This window comes from Symphalangus syndactylus, chromosome 19 (genome assembly GCF_028878055.3).
Source record: "Symphalangus syndactylus isolate Jambi chromosome 19, NHGRI_mSymSyn1-v2.1_pri, whole genome shotgun sequence".
Classification (NCBI taxonomy): Eukaryota; Metazoa; Chordata; class Mammalia; order Primates; family Hylobatidae; genus Symphalangus; species Symphalangus syndactylus.
In genome coordinates, this window is record NC_072434.2 from 49,059,458 (window position 1) to 49,078,874 (window position 19,417).

At 41.8% G+C, this 19,417-nt stretch overlaps 1 protein-coding gene across 3 annotated transcripts in view; it reads right to left on the reverse strand.

Annotated features, from left to right (window-relative positions):
- Positions 1-19,417, reverse strand: part of PGM1 (phosphoglucomutase 1) — a 77,091-nt gene that overhangs the window by 33,932 nt on the left and 23,742 nt on the right. Inside the window, exon 1 of one of the 3 annotated variants that reach the window (XM_055234653.1) lies at positions 2,418-2,963. The exons of the other annotated variants lie outside the window; for them this stretch is intronic. Within the exon in view, the coding sequence (XP_055090628.1) occupies positions 2,418-2,717 (300 nt within the window). The 5' untranslated portion in view covers positions 2,718-2,963. Of the gene's footprint in view, positions 1-2,417; positions 2,964-19,417 lie in introns of those variants that run through there. 3 annotated transcript variants of the gene reach the window in all.

Sequence of the window (19,417 nt, forward strand, 5' to 3'; positions counted from 1 at the left end):
TGGGCACTTCATTGTTCTCCAAACATCTAACAGTCAAACATGGCAGGGAGTAAACTTTAAATATTCCTTTTAATTGAAGACAGGGCTTGGTATTTTCTTAGGTTTCATTAAAAAAACAAGTTCCATTTTTTCTTTGTCCTGTAATCATGCACATGGGTCCTGCTCTTACCTCTAAACTTACCTCTCAGTTTAGAGCTCTGGGGACTGAATGAGATATCAATATTCTAAAAGGGGCCCATCAATATCTTATTTTGTGCAATAAAATGTCCTTTAAAAGCAGAGAGCTCTATGTAAATAAAAATGAAGAGAAACTCATAACCCATAAATGCACCAGATAAAGTATGGTAAAGGGAAAAAATAAAATGATCTCCATTTAGCTCAGTGGGCTGAAAAGCCCTCCAAGAATCAGATTATGGGCACAGTGGGTATTAATGAAAATGAGAAAGGAGCATTGACTTTTGTCAAAATCTGTGGCAATAATTACCCTTCCTTTAGATTTCCTCCCTGCAGTCCTACCCATAATCAAAGGCATGTTAAAACAGTCAGAATTTAGGATATGCTAGAAAGAGAAGAAATCAACCCTTTAGAATTTCACAGGTTTAAAGTGCATCAGATTGAAGTGCTTTATCAGTCCACTAATATTTTAAGCAATGCAGTTGATTAGCATGACTGTTTTAAATGCAGCGTTATTTTTAATAAGGCGGCTCTCACCTCTAAGCTTACCTCGAAAAGATTTGAAAATATTGCTTGGGCTGCCAACAGCTCTAACAAATAGGCAGCTACCATATTTAGTCCATTATTATCATTTAAATGTATTATTTAGCAAACCTTCAGAGGGCAAATCTGAGAAAGTCTGTAGGGTGTGCCTGAATTACACATTCCTACCACTTCTTCCACATCCTTCAGCTCCACACAAAAATGAAATGGAGCCAAATATATCACAGCAAAGGGGATAGTGTACCAGATCCACTCAACAGTCTAGATATATGTGGAGAAATAATGTTCCATTCGTTCCCTCTCAAAAGATTAAAAGCATCTTAATACCGTTCCCTTTGCAGCTCTCCTCAAAGAAAAAATTTATGGCATGTCACATTTTATCTTAAAAATGTGTATGCTTCATAATAATTTCATATTTGAGTGCTTTATCAGCAACTTTTACATCAGAGGCATTTAGATTCTGAAACTGAGTATCAGGAAAACTCTCATTATGAACAATAGGATCTACAAACACTTTTAAATTTAGTGTGGTGGTACATTTTATTTTGTTTTGCTTTGTTTTAATTTGGCTTTTGCAAACATACCTGCTCAGCATATTTTGAAAATACACTGAAAATGAATGTCTAACATATTTAGTTGCAATACTAAATTTTATCTTGTAAGAATCAGAATCTCTTCCAGAAAAGAAATACAACAGATTTTAAAATTTGTGGATACTGAAGGACTATTTAGTTGCAATACTAAATTTTATCTTGTAAGAATCAGAATCTCTTCCAGAAAAGAAATACAACAGATTTTAAAATTTGTGGATACTGAAGGACTATGCGCTCCAACTAATTGCTAATCATTATCTAAAACACTAAAAATGTATTTTTGGTCCCACAGAGGAATTTGCAGAGCAAAAACGTCAATGTCCTGATGCCCACCTTCCTGTAAACCAGTGGGCTGTGCGAATTGTTCGATTATCAAGATCAATGCTTTCTGGTACAATATTCCTTCTCATTTGCTTAATCCAGCCAACGCGGTTTTTCACGATGCAGAGGTTTAGCAGAGCCTCCTCATACTATAGTCTTACAGGAGTTATTATCTCTACCCTGCTGCACAAATACACCATGCACAGGGCTTCTTTGTGTCCAAGGTCATTATAAGCAGGTGCCCCTGTAACAGGTCCTCTCGAAAGGTTCACACCTAACATTTTCCAACCTCCTCCTAGTATTTCTGCGTGACTACAAGGATCCATAAACAACAGCATGCCCTGGCTTTTGTTTTCCTGTTTGACAAGTGACTGAACTTCAACAAGAAAGCCATTGAAAGAAAACAAAATCCTCTTCTCTCCACCATTCAGTAGAGCCCTCTTACACAGGACAGGGTGCCCCTGAAGCTAGTTAGAATGTAGATAAAACAGCTTAAGACCGGGAGGGTGCTTTAAATGTCTAAAAAGCAACAGGTACTTTGTCAAGCAACAAAACAGAGCATAATACCTAAGAAGCTGAACTTAACATTCCTGTATCCCAGTGTGGCTAATGTAATTTCTGAAGTATTTTCACAATATACAATCACTGAAGTTACAATGAAACTTAACTGGATGTTAGTAGAATTGAACTGTATGCCACATATAAATCCTTGTACGTTTGTATACTTCTGTAAAATTAAGGTTATTTGGAGAGCCAGAAACATAACAATACTTATCATATACCCACCCCATTGGCAGCTGCCATTTGCACTATTGTTTCTATTGCTGATTTATTAAAGTACCGCCCATCTCCACCAACCACCAGTGATGATCCCTGGCGATCTTTTAGGTCTATGGAAAAGAATATACTCTGGATGAAATTCTCCAGATAGCATGGCTTTTCCTCAAAATAATAGGTTTTCTTCCGTAATCCACTTGTTCCTGGTTTCTGATCGTGGTAGGGAGCTGTAGCAAAAGTCAACAGAGGGAGAGGACCTTCTTCCATTTTTCTGTATGTCTCAGAAATCCATTCTTCAAAATCACTCATCCTTCACTTCCACCAACTGGCTCAGTGAGGGTGTCCAGAAAGCAGTCAAGGGACTCCAAAATAGGTCTGTCCAACCTGAAGCTGCAACAGTGTCGTACGAGTAACTAAAATAGAGGGTTTGCCTGGACGATCACTCTCAGTGAGAAAGCTTGGTTAATTCTTTGTTGTTGTTGTCCCTTGTGAACAAGTTAAGGGCCACACACCCACTCGCACCCACACACAAAGCAGGTCTTCAAAGTTGTTTTGATGAGGACACTTCTGCCCACTTAACCAAGCCAAATACCCTTCAATTATTTTTGTCTCATTTCCCTGTTAGGGTAGAGATAGCTCCAAGGAGTGCTGCATGCAGCCAACTTCAGTTGTAAACACCAGGTGGCTGACAGGCTCTACTCTCAGAGCCCAGGCAAAGAGGGCAAATGCAGTCCCACGAAGCAGGTTTGTGAACAAGACACCCTGGTGTGGCTCTCATTGCTCCTGCCACCCCTTACACCAGAGCCTCTCTGGGCATTCATCTCTGAGAAGGCCATCTGCAGCGAAAGTTGCTCCATGCCACCTAGCAAGTTAAAGGTCAATCTTAAAATGGAAGTGAGGGAGCTCAAGTTACCCCTGGTTTTCCTACATCACTGTCATTTTGAAACCTAAGAAATCTTTTTTACTTCACACATGCAATCTATCAGGAAAAAAATCATCTAACAGATTTATTCATTGGCCACCAAAGATTTAACAAAATAGTGTTCAGTTCTAGAAGAACAGATACCTCCAAAGTTGCCCTGAATAACCAAAAGCTTGGTCATTCCTTTGAATATACAAAAAAATAGGCATGAGGATGTACCAAGTCCTAAAAAATGTAAGCAAAACATGGAAAAAAAATATACATATGTTTTTCTGAGTACACAGGGTTGGATCAAGTTATTATTTAGAAAAGTAATATGAACATAAGATTAGTTTTTAAAATTTTCTCAGTTTTAAGCATACTTGACTTTTAATAAAATGTTTTTAGGGAAGCAGTTTAAGTCCTTTGTATTTGAAGAAACTAGGATGTTTAAAAACATTTTACCTAAATAAATTTCATATCCAATTCCATTTGATCCCTGAGATTTTATTAATGATCTATTTAAGTATATACATGTATGTTCTCAGCCAGGCATGGTGGCTCACACCTGTAATCCCAGCACTTTGGGAGGCCAAAGTGGGTGGATCACCTGAGGTCAAGAGTTCGAGACCAGTCTGTTCAACACGGTGAAACCCTGTCTCTACTAAAAATACAAAAATTAGCCAGGCGTGGTGGCGTGCACCCGTAGTCCCAGCTACTTGAGAGGCTGAGGCAGGAGAATTGCTTGAACCTGGGAGGCTGAGGTTGCAGTGAGCTAAGATCGTGCCATTGTACTCCAGCCTGGACAACAGACCAAGCATGCACTGAGGAATTAAGGTTTTCAAGGGAAAAGTGAATCATCCCTTGAGCAACAAAATCTGAGTCTTTTTATACTAACTTGTCAAGTAGCATCCGAAAGTAGACAGGCACTGGTAGCTGTCAACTGCCCTCTGTCAAGAATGCCCCTGTGTTCCGGGGCTGCTCTGCACAAGACCAGCGGGAATAACAGGCTCACGGGCAGAAAGTAGGCCACTGGCAAGGGAGCCCCTTCAAATGACGAATGGGCCTGGCCCATGCGCAGGAAATGCCTCGAGACATAACATTAACACAATTCACAAAACACATCTATTACACTGAAAACCAGTCAGCCAAAAGACAACTACTTCTTATAGCTTATTTTGGGCTCTTAATTTGTTTTTAAAAATCAAATTCTTTAGAAACTAATTGAAAAAGCAAGCCTGCTTCATTAACAGTTTACATAACCACTGTTTTTCAACTTACTATAAATGATTTTTTAAATTCCTATTTTGTAAGTTCTGTGCCAAGTTTTCCCTGGTTTTATATGGGCTTGTACATTAGGCTGGCATGTGTGTCTTGACATATTCGATAATAGATCCAGATTTATAAAATATCATTCCAATAATCTTTTCATTGGATTAACAAAGCAGCCAACCATGTTAATTGGTAGTTTTCTTAATGAGATCTTGAAATCCCAGGGTAAATTTGGGGGTGCTTGGGCACAAGGATATTCCCACATCCCATACCAAAGCCTCTCTGCCCACATAATACACCACACTCCAGCATGGTCTCTGCTGGCAGCCTGCCAGTCTCTCAGTGAAGTTCTTTCTGAGGGCAGAACTATGAGAGCAACATTTTAAGCAACGACATATGCCAGGCATGGTGTTTGTCAATATGCAAAACTATACCAAAAGGACATAATCCTTGCCCTAGAAAAGCTTCTATTCTAAAAATGGGCCTGATCATAATTTTATGAACACTACAGAACTCAATCCCATATAAAAATATTACCAGAAGCAGCAATGTTAGATGGACTGTGAAGTATAGTAAAAAAGAAGAGACATTAAAAACATTAAGCTTCCTAAGACACTCAGACTAAGTGGGGCAGCTATTAAGAAACTCATTTGTTTTAGCTCTCCAGCAAAGGTTGAGCTTCATCTTCAGAAATGTTACTGTCAAGCATAGCGAACCCAATTTGGCCTAATGAATTCGCCTGCATTGCCAGTACTCCTTCACAATGACACAAATTACATTTAAACTATATGGCGGATTTAAGGATTACTCCCTTCAGACAAGGAACTTTCATACTGGTCTTGGGTCCAATCAATTTCACAATGGCAGAGTTATGAACCCCTTCGCTCCCAGCCTCGCAAAGACTCCAGCTCCCACTCGCATCAGCAGTGATACCTTCCCAGTAGAGCACAGCAGAAACTGTAGACTTACCAATCCTTTCTTCACTCTTTCTTTTCTATGTTTCTTTAAAAAATATTTAATGGACAGTTAATAATGATGTCCCAGGCCCCATATGAGGGCTGGCCTGAATGGGTTCACCTCTTCACACCAAGAGTTCTTTTTTAGCAAATGTCCCAGCAGTGCGCATAAGGGATGGACCTGATAATCCTATTTCCAGGCATAAGCACTAGACAGAAAGGCAGAAATTTGGCTTAAAGCAGCAGGGTTAATCAGACCCCCCCAGCCTAAGGCCCTATGCTTGTGATGGCTGCAGATGCCTGTTCCAGAGGGCTTAAAGTGTTTGTCCCTAGGAGTGGAAAAAGGTCATTCATTCCTCCAGCCACCAGTAACTAGGCAGGTAGTAAATGCTCAGCCCCAGGCAAGGCACTACGTTCTAATGGAAAGGGCACAGGTTCAGCAGCCAGATACAACTAGGGCTCAAACCTTTCACTGTAAAATGTATGAGAGATACAATCTAGAGCACATTGCTTAACTCATCTGAGCCTATAAAATGGGGATAGCTCTGAAGTTTGTTCAGAAAACTGAAAACAGGTCACATGTGAAAACACCCAGTACTGTGCCTGGTATAAGGTAGATTATCAGTCATTGTCAGCCCCCTTGTCCTTCTGAGCCTCAATTTCTTCATGAAATAATACCTCTCTCCCAAGGTTTTTGTGAAGGTTGCCTCACTGAATGTCTAGGAAAGCCTTTATGAACTGGAAAATGATGTAAAGGTACGAATTTTTTTTTCACATTCTGAGTGGGGTTGGAGATAGAAACAAAGGTGGACAGGCCTCTGTTCTCAAAAAGTTCACATCAGAAAGGAGCCATCACAGCGTGGTGGCCTTGGTGCTATCCTGAAGGTGTGTTTATAGAGCTGTGGCTCTCAAGAGGTTGCAGTGACAGGGATGAGACTGCAGAAACAGTTGGGGCAAGTCTATGGAGCCTTGTGAATCGTGCTCAACTTTATTTTGAAAGTGCTGGGGAACTATGGAAATTTGTAAGCAAAAAGAATATAAACCAATATGTTTTTGGAAAGTTGACTGGCTGGCAGTGGTGCCTTGAATGGCTTGGAGAAGTAAGACTGGAAAAAGATTAACCAAGGCTTGCAAAAAGGGTTCCATCCTTAGCTGGGGTGGCTTTGAGGGTCCCAGTCAATGTGATCTTGTCCAGCACTGTTCCTCTGCCAGCTTTCTCCACACAGCTTCAACTTTGAGTTCTTGGCCCAGTTTGAGCACTGTTTTTTTTTTTGTTTTTTGTTTTGTTTTTTCTCTCTTTCCTACTGTGAAGATACTCCTTAAACGACCTCTTACCTCTGACCCTTCTTCCATACTGTGCTTTCTACTCATCCCCTCTCTTCTCTGAGAACTGTCCCCCAATTATGCGATGAGAGTGAAGGCCTGAGGCCATGTCTCTACGCCAGGACCCTGACTCCAGGCCATGAGCCAAAGGGGTAGACACCTGACTAAAGCTGGACCACTCATGTTTTCTCTCCTTGGAATCTAGAATTGGGACTCAAAAGTATACTAGTCAGATTAGGTTAGCCCTTGAACCAGAAAGACAGGTAAACTTATCAGCTGTGGGGCAAGAACAGTTGAGTCATGAGAATATCCACAGAACTGCTGCCGACAGCCTGACAGTATGTGAGAGTCCATGACAGCTATGCAGGATCCAACTCTGGATCATTCACACATCTCTAAGAGTTGTGGATCTGACGTACGGGAAGAATCAGAAAATAATTCGAAATAGAATCAAGCAGAAAATAGGTCAGATGAATCTTCTCATGTAGGTAGGGCTTGCAGATTCATCAGACCTGAGAATCAGGGAACACGGGCTGGGAACACAAGCCACTGGAGATTCCCTTTTGGCGCTGGTATTCTGGACTCGGAGCATCCACATCCAGACCCTTGGCCAAGCCACATCTCATCCAGCTGGTGTCACTCCAATTCAGCTGGAAAGGTAACCCCTCATCACTTGAGGAGAGAAATGGTTTTCTAAGTAGGCATTTTAAAAACATACTCTCTCGAGTCGGGAGGGTGGAGCCAAGATGGCCGAATAGGAACAGCTCCGGTCTCCAGCTCCCAGCCCCAGCGACACAGAAGACGGGTGATTTCTGCATTTCTGCTTGAGGTACCGGTTTCATCTCACTAGGGAGTGCCTACCAGTGGGTGCAGGACAGTCGGTGAAGCGCACTGTGCGCGAGCCGAAGCAGGGCGAGGCATTGCCTCACTCGGGAAGCGCAAGGGGTCAGGGAGTTCCCTTTCCTATTCTAAGAAAGGGGAAACAGACGGCACCTGGGTCAGTCCCATCCTAATACTGCGCTTTTCCAACGGGCCTGGAAAACGGCACACTAGGAGATTGTGTCCCGCACCTGGCTCGGAGGGTCCTATGCCCACAGAGTCTTGCTGATTGCTAGCACAGCAGTCTGAGATCAAGCTGCAAGGTGGCAGCGAGGCTGGGGGAGGGGCGCTCGCCATTGCCCAGGCTTGCTTAGGTAAACAAAGCAGCCAGGAAGCTCGAACTGGGTGGAGCCCACCACAGCTCAAGGAGGCCTGCCTGCCTCTGTAGGCTCCACCTCTGGGGGCAGGGCACAGACAACCAAAAACTCAGCGAGAACCTCCACAGCCTTAAATGTCCCTGTCTAACTGACAGCTTTGAAGAGAGTAGTGGTTCTTCCAGCACGCAGCTGGAGATGTGAGAACGGACAGACTGCCTCCTAAAGTGGGTCCCTCACCCCTGAGCAGCCTAACTGGGAGGCACCCCCCAGTAGGGACAGACTGACACCTCATTCAACCGGGTACTCCTCTGAGACAAAACTTTCAGAGGAACTATCAGACAGCTGAATTTGTGGTCTCACGAAAATCCGCTGTTCTGCAGCCACCGCTGCTGACACCCAGCCAAACAGGGTCTGGAGTGGACCTCCAGTAAACTCCAACAGACCTGCAGCTGAGGGTCCTGTCTGGTAGAAGGAAAACTAACAAACAGAAAGGACATCCACACCAAAAACCCATCTGTACATCACCATCATCAAAGACAAAAAGTAGATAAAACCACAAAGATGGGGAAAAAACAGAGCAAAAAAACTGGAAACTCTAAAAAACAGAGCACCTCTCCTCCTCCAAAGGAACGTAGTTCCTCACCAGCAACGGAACAAAGCTGGATGGAGGATGACTTTGATGAGTTGAGAGAAGAAGGCTTCAGACGATCAAACTACTCTGAGCTACGGGAGGAAATTCAAAACAATAGCAAAGAAGTTAAAAACTTTGAAAAAAAATTAGAAGAATGGATAACTAGAATAACCAATGGAGAGAAGGGCTTAAAGGAGCTGATGGAGCTGAAAGCCAAGTTTCGAGAACTACGCGAAGATTGCAGAAGCCTCAGTAGCAGATGCAATCAACTGGAAGAAAGGGTATTGCTGATGGAAGATGAAATGAATGAATTGAAGAGAGAAGGGAAGTTTAGAGAAAAAAGAATAAAAAGAAATGAACAAAGCCTCTAAGAAATTTGGGACTATGTGAAAAGACCAAACCTACGTCTGATTGGTGTAACTGAAAATGATGGGGAGAATGGAACCAAGTTGGAAAACACTCTGCAAGATATTATCCAGGAGAACTTCCCCAATCTAGCAAGGCAGGCCAGCATTCAGATTCAGGAAATACAGAGAACGCCACAAAGATACTCCTCGAGAAGGGCAACTCCAAGACACATAATTGTCAGATTCACCAAAGTTGAAATGAAGGAAAAAATGTTAAGGGCAGCCAGAGAGAAAGGTCGGGTTACCCACAAAGGGAAGCCCATCAGACTAACAGCTGATCTCTCAGCAGAAACTCTACAAGCCAGAAGAGAGTGGGGGCCGATATTCAACATTCTTAAAGAAAAGAATTTTCAACCCAGAATTTCCTATCCCGCCAAACTAAGCTTCATAAGTGAAGGAGAAATAAAATACTTTACAGACAAGCAAACGCTGAGTGATTTTGTCACCACCAGGCCTGCCCTAAAAGAGCTCCTGAAGGAAGCACTAAACATGGAAAGGAACAACCGGTACCAGCCACTGCAAACACATGCCAAATTGTAAAGACCATCGAGGCTAGGAAGAAACTATAGCAACTAACGGGCAAAATAACCAACTAACGTCATAATGACAGGATCAGATTCACACATAACAATATTAACGTTAAATGTAAATGGGCTAAATGCTCCAATCAAAAGACACAGACTGGCAAACTGGATAAGGAGTCAGGATCCATCAGTGTGCTGTATTCAGGAAACCCATCTCATGTGCAGAGACACACATAGACTCAAAATAAAGGGATGGAGGAAGATCTATCAAGCAACTGGAAAACAAAAAAAGGCAGGGGTTGCAATCCTAGTCTCTGATAAAATAGACTTTAAACCAACAAAGATCAAAAGAGACAAAGAAGGCCATTACATAATGGTAAAGGGATCAATTCAACAAGAAGAGCTAACTATCCTAAATATATATGCACCCAACACAGGAGCACCCAGATTCATAAAGCAAGTCCTCAGTGACCTACAAAGGGACTTAAACTCCCACACGATAATAATGGGAGATTTTAACACCCCACTGTCAGCATTAGACAGATCAACGAGACAGAAAGTTAACAAGGATATCCAGGAATTGAACTCAGCTCTACATAAAGTGGATGGACCTAATAGACATCTACAGAACTCTCCACCCCAAGTCAACAGAATATACATTTTTTTCAGCACCACACCACACCTATTCCAAAATTGACCACATAGTTGGAAGTAAAGCTCTCCTCAGCAAATGTAAAAGAACAGAAATTATAACAAACTGTCTCTCAGACCACAGTGCAATCAAACTAGAACTCAGGATTAAGAAACTCACTCAAAACCGCTCAACTACATGGAAACTGAACAACCTGCTCCTGAATGACTATTGGGTACATAATGAAATGAAGGCAGAAATAAAGATGTTCTTTGAAACCAACGAGAACAAAGACACAACATACCAGAATCTCTGGGACACATTCAAAGCAGTGTGTAGAGGGAAATTTATAGCACTAAATGCCCACAAGAGAAAGCAGGAAAGATCCAAAATTGACACCCTAACATCACAATTAAAAGAACTAGAAAAGCAAGAGCAAACACATTCAAAAGCTAGCAGAAGGCTAGAAATAACTAAAATCAGAGCAGAACTGAAGGAAATAGAGACACAAAAAACCCTTCAAAAAATTAATGAATCCAGGAGCTGGTTTTTTGAAAAGATCAACAAAATTGATGGACCGCTAGCAAGACTAATAAAGAAGAAAAGAGAGAAGAATCAAATAGATGCAGTAAAAAACGAAAAAGGGGATATCACCACCGATCCCACAGAAATACAATCTACCATCAGAGAATACTACAAACACCTCTATGCAAATAAACTAGAAAATCTAGAAGAAATGGATAAATTCTTCGACAAATACACCCTCCCAAAACTAAACCAGGAAGAAGTTGAATCTCTGAATAGACCAATAACAGGTTCTGAAATTGTGGCAATAATCAATAGCTTACCAACCAAAAAGAGTCCAGGACCTGATGGATTCACAGCTGAATTCTACCAGAGGTACAAGGAGGAACTGGTACCATTCCTTCTGAAACTATTCCAATCAATAGAAAAAGAGGGAATCCTCCCTAACACATTTTATGAAGCCAGCATCGTCCTGATACCAAAACCTGGCAGAGACATAACCAAAAAAGAGAATTTCAGACCAATATCCTTGATGAACATTGATGCAAAAATCCTCAATAAAATACTGGCAAACCGAATCCAGCAGCACATCAAAAAGCTTATCCACCATGATCAAGTGGGCTTCATCCCTGGGATGCAAGGCTGGTTCAACATACGCAAATCAATAAATGTAATCCAGCATGTAAACAGAACCAAAGACAAAAACCACATGATTATCTCAATAGATGCAGAAAAGGCCTTTGACAAAATTCAACAACCCTTCATGCTAAAAACTCTCAATAAATTAGGTATTGATGGGACGTATCTCAAAATAATAAGAGCTATCTACGACAAACCCACAGCCAATATCATACTGAATGGGCAAAAACTGGAAGCATTCCCTCTGAAAACTGGCACAAGACAGGGATGCCCTCTCTCACCACGCCTATTCAACATAGTGCTGGAAGTTCTGGCCAGAGCAATCAGGCAGGAGAAGGAAATAAAGGGTATTGAATTAGGAAAAGAGGAAGTCAAATTGTCCCTGTTTGCAGATGACATGATTGTATATCTAGAAAACCCCATTGTCTCAGCCCAAAATCTCCTTAAGCTGATTAGCAACTTCAGCAAAGTCTCAGGATACAAAATTAATGTACAAAAATCACAAGCATTCTTGTAGGCCAATAACAGACAAACAGAGAGCCAAATCATGAGTGAACTTCCATTCACAATTGCTTCAAAGAGAATAAAATACCTAGGAATCCAACTTACAAGGGATGTGAAGGACCTCTTCAAGGAGAACTACAAACCACTGCTCAATGAAATAAAAGAGGATACAAACAAATGGAAGAACATTCCGTGCTCATGGGTTGGAAGAATCAATATCGTGAAAATGGCCATACTGCCCAAAGTAATTTATAGATTCAATGCCATCCCCATCAAGCTACCAATGACTTTCTTCACAGAATTGGAAAAAACTACTTTAAAGTTCATATGGAACCAAAAAAGAGCCCGCATCGCCAAGTCAATCCTAAGCCAAAAGAACAAAGCTGGAGGCATCACGCTACCTGACTTTAAACTATACTACAAGGCTACAGTAACCAAAACAGCATGGTACTGGTACCACAACAGAGACATAGATCAATGGAACAGAACAGAGCCCTCAGAAATGATGCCGCATAGCTACAACTATCTGATCTTTGACAAACCTGACAAAAACAAGAAGTGGGGAAAGGATTCCCTATTTAATAAATGGTGCTGGGAAAACTGTCTAGCCATATGTAGAAAGCTGCAACTGGATCCCTTCCTTACACCTTATACAAAAATTAATTCAAGATGGATTAAAGACTTATATGTTAGACCTAAAACCATTAAAATCCTACAAGAAAACCTAGGCAATACCATTCAGGACATAGGCGTGGGCAAGGACTTCATGTCTAAAACACCAAAAGCAATGGCAGCAAAAGCCAAAATCGACAAATGGGATCTCATTAAACTAAAGAGCTTCTGCACAGCAAAAGAAACTATCATCAGAGTGAACAGGCAACCTACAGAATGGGAGAAAATTTTTGCAACCTACTCATCTGACAAAGGGCTAATATCCAGAATCTACAATGAACTCAAACAAGTTTACAAGAAAAAAACAAACAACCCCATCAAAAAGTGGGTAGAGGATATGAACAGACACTTCTCAAAAGAAGACATTTATGCAGCCAAAAAACACATGAAGAAATGCTCCTCATCACTGGCCATCAGAGAAATGCAAATCAAAACCACAATGAGATACCATCTCACACCAGTTAGAATGGCCATCATTAAGAAGTCAGGAAACAACAGGTGCTGGAGAGGATGTGGAGAAATAGGAACACTTTTACACTGTTGGTGGGACTGTAAACTAGTTCAACCATTGTGGAAGTCAGTGTGGCGATTCCTCAGGGATCTCGAACTAGAAATACCATTTGACCCAGCCATCCCATTACTGGGTATATACCCAAAGGACTATAAATCATGCTGCTATAAAGACACATGCACACGTATGTTTATTGCGGCACTATTCACAATAGCAAAGAGTTGGAACCAACCCAAATGTCCAACAACGATAGACTGGATTAAGAAAATGTGGCACATATACACCATGGAATACTATGCAGCCATAAAAAATGATGAGTTCGTGTCCTTTGTAGGGACATGGATGAAACTGGAAAACATCATTCTCAGTAAACTATCGCAAGGACAAAAAACGAAACACCGCATGTTCTCACTCAGGTGGGAATCGAACAATGAGAACTCATGGACACAGGAAGGGGAACATCACACTCCGGGGACTGTTGTGGGGTGGGGGGAGGGGGGTGGGACAGCATTAGGAGATACACCTAATGCTAAATGACGAGTTAATGGGTGCAGGAAATCAACATGGCACATGGATACATATGTAACAAACCTGCACATTGTGCACATGTACCCTAAAACCCTAAAGTATAATAAAAAAAAAAAAAAGAAAAAAAAATACTCTCTCAAAATTAAGTGTACAGATGATGAAGTATATCACATAGGATACAAATAATAAAATGAACATAGTATTAATATTTTTGGAGTAAGTGGGGGAAAACTAGGTATATTTGGTATTTGAAATACATTCAAGAAATGTGGGATATTAGTTTATCTAAAGATCAGCCTTGTGGTTCCAGTTTATAATTAAGTGCAGGTTGTGTTACTTATTTAGACAGGATTTTAAGTTTAAGGAGGTATGAGAAGAATTTTATGAGAAGAACTTTATCAAAATTATAAACATTAGTGGAACATTCCAGAAAACTTGGACTGTGTTATATTTATAAGTTTAAGTCATTACATGCAGACAGTATACTATAGTACTTGAGGGAATGGACTCTAAGGCCAAAGTGACAGGGTCTGAACCCTTATTCCACCAGTTAGTAGTAATATGATCTTGGACAAGTTACTTAACCTCTTTGTGCTTCCATTTCCTCATCTGTCAAGATGGAGATAATGATAGCAGCTCTATTTTACTTGTTGTAGTCATGTTTGAATGAAGCAATTTACAGATAGTTCTGAAACCAGGGCGGCTATAGTAGGCCCTGGGCAAGGATCTGCTGTTATTATTTGATTACATGAGAACAATTTGAATACTTGAAAAGTTTTCCTTATTAGATAAGGAATTTTAAAAGAAAACAAATATTTGACTTAAAATTTTGAAACATTCATAGGTGCTTGATTAAATGAGTTTGTAAAAAAAAAAAAAAAACACACTGAGAAACCTAACTTCCATTGACAAATGGGTCAGCAGAGAGAGAGAAAAATGAAGCAGATGTGCTGAGAGAAACAGGAGATGCTGCCTGGGTTCCTCTTGTTTCAGGGTCTTTTTTTTGGGGGGAGGCGGAGTCACTCTGTCTCCCAGGCTGGAGTGCAGTCGTGCAATCTCTGCAACCTCTGCCTTCCAGGTTCAAGCAATTCTCGTGCCTCAGCCTCCTGAGTAGCTGGGATTACAGGTGTGCGCCACCATGCCCTGCTAATTTTTGTATTTTTAGTAGAGACGGGGTTTCACTGTGTTGGACAGGCTGGTCTCGAACTCTTCACCTCAAGTGATCCGCCCGCCTGGCCTCCCAAAATGTGTCTCAGGGTTTTGAAGCCTGTGTCTGCAGGAGACACCCCTCTCTCTATGTGCAGTCCTTGTGTGTCAGGCCTCATGGGGGCTCACTGAACCCTAACTGGGCTTCTGCTACTTATAGCCGCTTATATCTCCTTACAGGGCTGACCAGGGCTCCGTAGTACCTGGGTCCTGTTTGCCAGCTGTGAACCACGCCTCACCTGCTGTCCATCACAGGCAAGAAAAGGAAGAGAGAACACTTCCTCCCCTTCTCCTTTGAGCTCCCTCAGTCCACAGCAAGGAGACAGGCCGAGTACCATTTTCTGACTAGGGGACCGTGGGCAAGGGATGTAGGCTCTTTGTGCCTCTATTTTCTCATCTTTGAAACAGGGATTGAAAGTAGTAGCTACTGTAAGGCCGGGCGCGGTGGCTCATGCTTGTAATCCCAGCACTTTGGGAGGCCGAGGCGGGCGGATCACGAGGTCAGGAGATCGAGACCATGGTGAAACCCCGTCTCTACTAAAAATACAAAAAAATTAGCCGGGCGTGGTGGCGGGCGCCTGTAGTCCCAGCTACTCGGAGAGGCTGAGGCAGGAGAATGGCGTGAACCCGGGAGGCGGAGCTTGCAGTGAGCCGAGATTACGCCACTGCACTCCAGCCTGGGCGAGAGCGCGAGACTCCATCTCAAAAAAAAAAAAAAAAAAGAAAGTAGCTACTGTATAGATTTGTTGTATAAAGAGACAGGAGTTTACAAATGTAAAGAGCTTAGCACCAGCTGGTTCTAGTGCTTTGCAAGCCCTACATAAGTATTAGCCTTTAGCACTGCTCTGAATCTGAAAACATGCAGGCGTGTTTCATACCCAACTATTGGGATGGGCCATTGGCTATGTGCATTTTAGTAGAGTTAGGAAATGTTCTCTAAAGAAAAGGAGAAATTACATTGAAATTGGAAGAAGGTACAAGGTCAGAAGAATTACAAGGGCCAGATGGCTTAGAGCGCTACAGAATCCCATGTTCACAAAGACTCCTGAAGTAGACTTTGAAATAAAAACAAACAAAACAGCTGCCTCAGAGAGTGTACAATCTTTAGCATGCGTCAGTTGGCTGTCCATCTGTTCACCCATCTATCTACCCAACATTTCCTATATAAACCTATGTGTTGTATTCATTTCACCAGGCACTGTACACCTCAGGAAGACTCAAGTTGCCAAGAAACTTTTGGTGAGAAGGAGAGATAGATAAGTCAACAAATCATTTTAAAATGGAGTAAAAAGTACTCATCTGGGAGCCTACAAGAGAGCTATGAGCACTCAGAGGGCAGAGAGAAGCCATGGAAGGCATTCCCCATGTGCACAATTGCCATTCTGAACCCATGTGGTTACGTCTGAAACAATTTGAAAACAATCCTCAATTTGAAGACGTGCAAGGCTTAGGAACCCCTTTTCATAAGTAAAGCACATGTGAAGATCTCCTGTTTTATCAGAAATGACCCATATTCAAACATTTTGACCTATAAAAACAGCCATTTATGTGGTTCATATAACATTTTTCTATGTCTTTTATTTCCTTTTTGGAGAATTCTCAAGACAATTTGAATTGCAATCCCTTAAGAATATTCACTTGGCGCTAACAGAAGAACCTTCCCCGTTCTAGCTTACCAGGAGCACAATTATTAAAATTCTTTGGTAAAAAGAGAACCAGTTAAGGAATCGCTTGATTTTCAAATCATTCATGGTCAAATGTTTCCCTCTTGTGGTGGAAAATGGAAAAACAAGCAAGATTGCCAGCAGCCTTGTAAGTGGCAGTGCTTCACTCACCTCTGCCCAGAGCTGCCTTGCACAAATCTAGGGGCTCCCTTCAGCAAGATCACAAGGGAAATTGTGCCCCTTTAAGTTTTGTGGCAGGCAGTGGTTGGCCCTCCATCAAATAATTGGCCAACATGGCAAAACCCCATCTCTACTAAAAATACAAAATTAGACAGGCGTGGTGGCAGGGCCTGTAATCCCAGCTACTCAGGAGGCTGAGGCAGGAGAATCGCTTGAACCCGGGAGGCGGAGATTGCCGTGAGTCGAGATCGCGCCATTGCACTCTAGCCTGGGCAACAGAGTGAGGCTCTGTCTCAAAAAAAAAAAAAAAAAAAAGAAGAGGAGAGAAATGGTAAGGTTATTTTCTGTCTTCTCATTATTAAGATCACTTTCAATTATATGGTCTGGCCAAAATAGGATGTCCAGCTGTAAAGGACATGAATGAAGGTGGCCACAAAGAGGGAACACCCTTTTCTATGGGGTCCTTGTAAGCCAGAGTTTCTATAAAATGGAGAGAGTGAAGCCTCCTTTAAAAGGTTCTGAAAGTAAATGAGGAAAGGTATGTGTGAAATAATTATCACAATGCCTGGCCATATAGTAGCCACTCAATAAATGTTATTCAAACTACTAAAAACAGAAAGGGGTGTTGATAAGGACTGATCGCATCCTTCTAACACATCCCCTGATCTCGAAAGCAGGTAAGCCCAGGTAGGAGGGCATAGATGCAATGGGTTTATCTGTGGATAAATACAGATTAAACATCTCCAATGGTCCAGGCACTGGGGGAATGGGACAGGTAGCAGAAGGAGGATTTAAAGAATCAAGTACAGTACCTGCTCTAACCACTGGGCTCTGGAGTCAAACAGGCCTGAATCTGAATCCTGGCTTTGCTTGAACCTTCTAGTGGTGTATGGCCTTTCTGGCCTCAGTTTATTTGTAAAATAGTAAGGACAATGATGCCTGCTTAAAGGTTGTTGTATATAGTAGAAGATAAATTCAGTAGGCCACAATGTGCTGGGTCATGTTTCAAATGCATTACAAGCATTAACTTATCTAATCTTCACAACTGTATAGGGGCTTATTATTCTCAACCCTTATCCTAGGGATAAGGAAAATGGGGGATATAGAGATTATGTCATCTGTCCAAGGTCAGGCAGATTGTGGAGATGGGCTTTGATTTAGTGAACTGTATATCATTCATTTTACATATAGATTTGATTCGGCCGACCCAAGTTAGAAGGCTTGCTCTAAGAAGACACCAGGTCACACGCAGTCTGTCTCCAGAGCCCAGACACGTAACTGTCATGCTACCTTGCCTCGTAACGTAATATGCAGCCAGGTGAACAGCAAATACTCAATAAACAAAAGCTTTTAAAACAGCATGTGGGTAAATGTGGGCATCTATGGGAATTCCTGAGATGGGCAGTGGTTCGTGGGGGCAGCAGCAAGGCATTCTCTCTTGGCCTCAATCAAGGCTTCAGTGAGAGCAAGGCTTTAGGGATATAAAAAGTTGGACTTTCACTTAAAAAGTTTAGGAACCCCTAGACTATAGTACTAGATAACTATTAAAAGGGTCTTGAGGAATAGAGCACAGTGGAAATCCAGGTTCAAATTCCAACTCTTGATACTTTTTAGTATCTTGGAGATCTTGGGCAAATCACTTAGCTTCTATTTCTGCATCTGTAAAACAGGAGTCTAAATACCAATCAATTAAGAGTTGTTGAAAAGATTATATGAGATCATGTAAAGTGCTCAGCACAGCGAATATCATTACATGTAGGTTTTCATGCAGGCTTAATAACAACTCAGCGGTGTAGGTATTCTCACTATTCCCATTTTATCAATAAGGAAACTGAGGATTAGAGAAGTTACATGAGTTGCTCAAGGACTCACAATAAATTGGAAAGGCAGGCTTCAACACCAGTTTTAAAGCCAAAGCTCATGTTTCTCATCATTGGGCTATGTATGGCTCCTTTGGATGATCACATTTGTTTAAACTTGAAGAAAATTAAGAGGAAATAGATCCCAAGTGACTCCCAAAGGGCTATTGGCCAAGTGCAAAGTATATGTGCTTTGGTGTCTGTACAAAACCCACCTGCATTTGGTGGACAGAGCATAGATGTCATGGTTGAATGGTGCACTACTCCCACCCCCTCCAAAAAAAAAAAAAAAAAAAAGATATATTGAAGTCTTAACCCAGGTACCTGGGGATGTGACCTTATTTGGAAATAGGGTCGTTGCAGATGTAATCAAGTTACAATGAGGTCATACTGGATTAGGGTGGCCCTAAATCCAATGACAGGATTTAGGACGGGGAAATTTGGAGACAGAGACAGAAGAGATATATAGGGAAGAATGCCATGTGAAGACAGAGATAGAGATTGAGGTTACACTGCACCAAGGATTGCTAGCCACCACCAGAAGCTAGGAAGAGGCAAGGAAAGATTCTCCCCTAGAGCCTTCAGAGGGAGCATGGTCCTGCTGTCACCTCGATTTCAGACTTCTAAGCTGCCGGAAGTGCAAGAGAATAAATATCCATTGTTTTAAGCCACACAGTTTGTTACAGCAGATGGCAGCCCTAGGAAACTGCTAAGTGCTTAAAAAAAAATAAAGATAAGCCAACTCCTTTTGCAGCAGAGTGGCTGGTCTGAGTGACAGGCACTCTGGGTAGACTATTCCCCCACCCTGCCCCCCAACCCCCTACACCTTTTCTTTGCTTCAGAGTGTTTGGTCTAGCATTAAGTAACCCCACATGGGCCA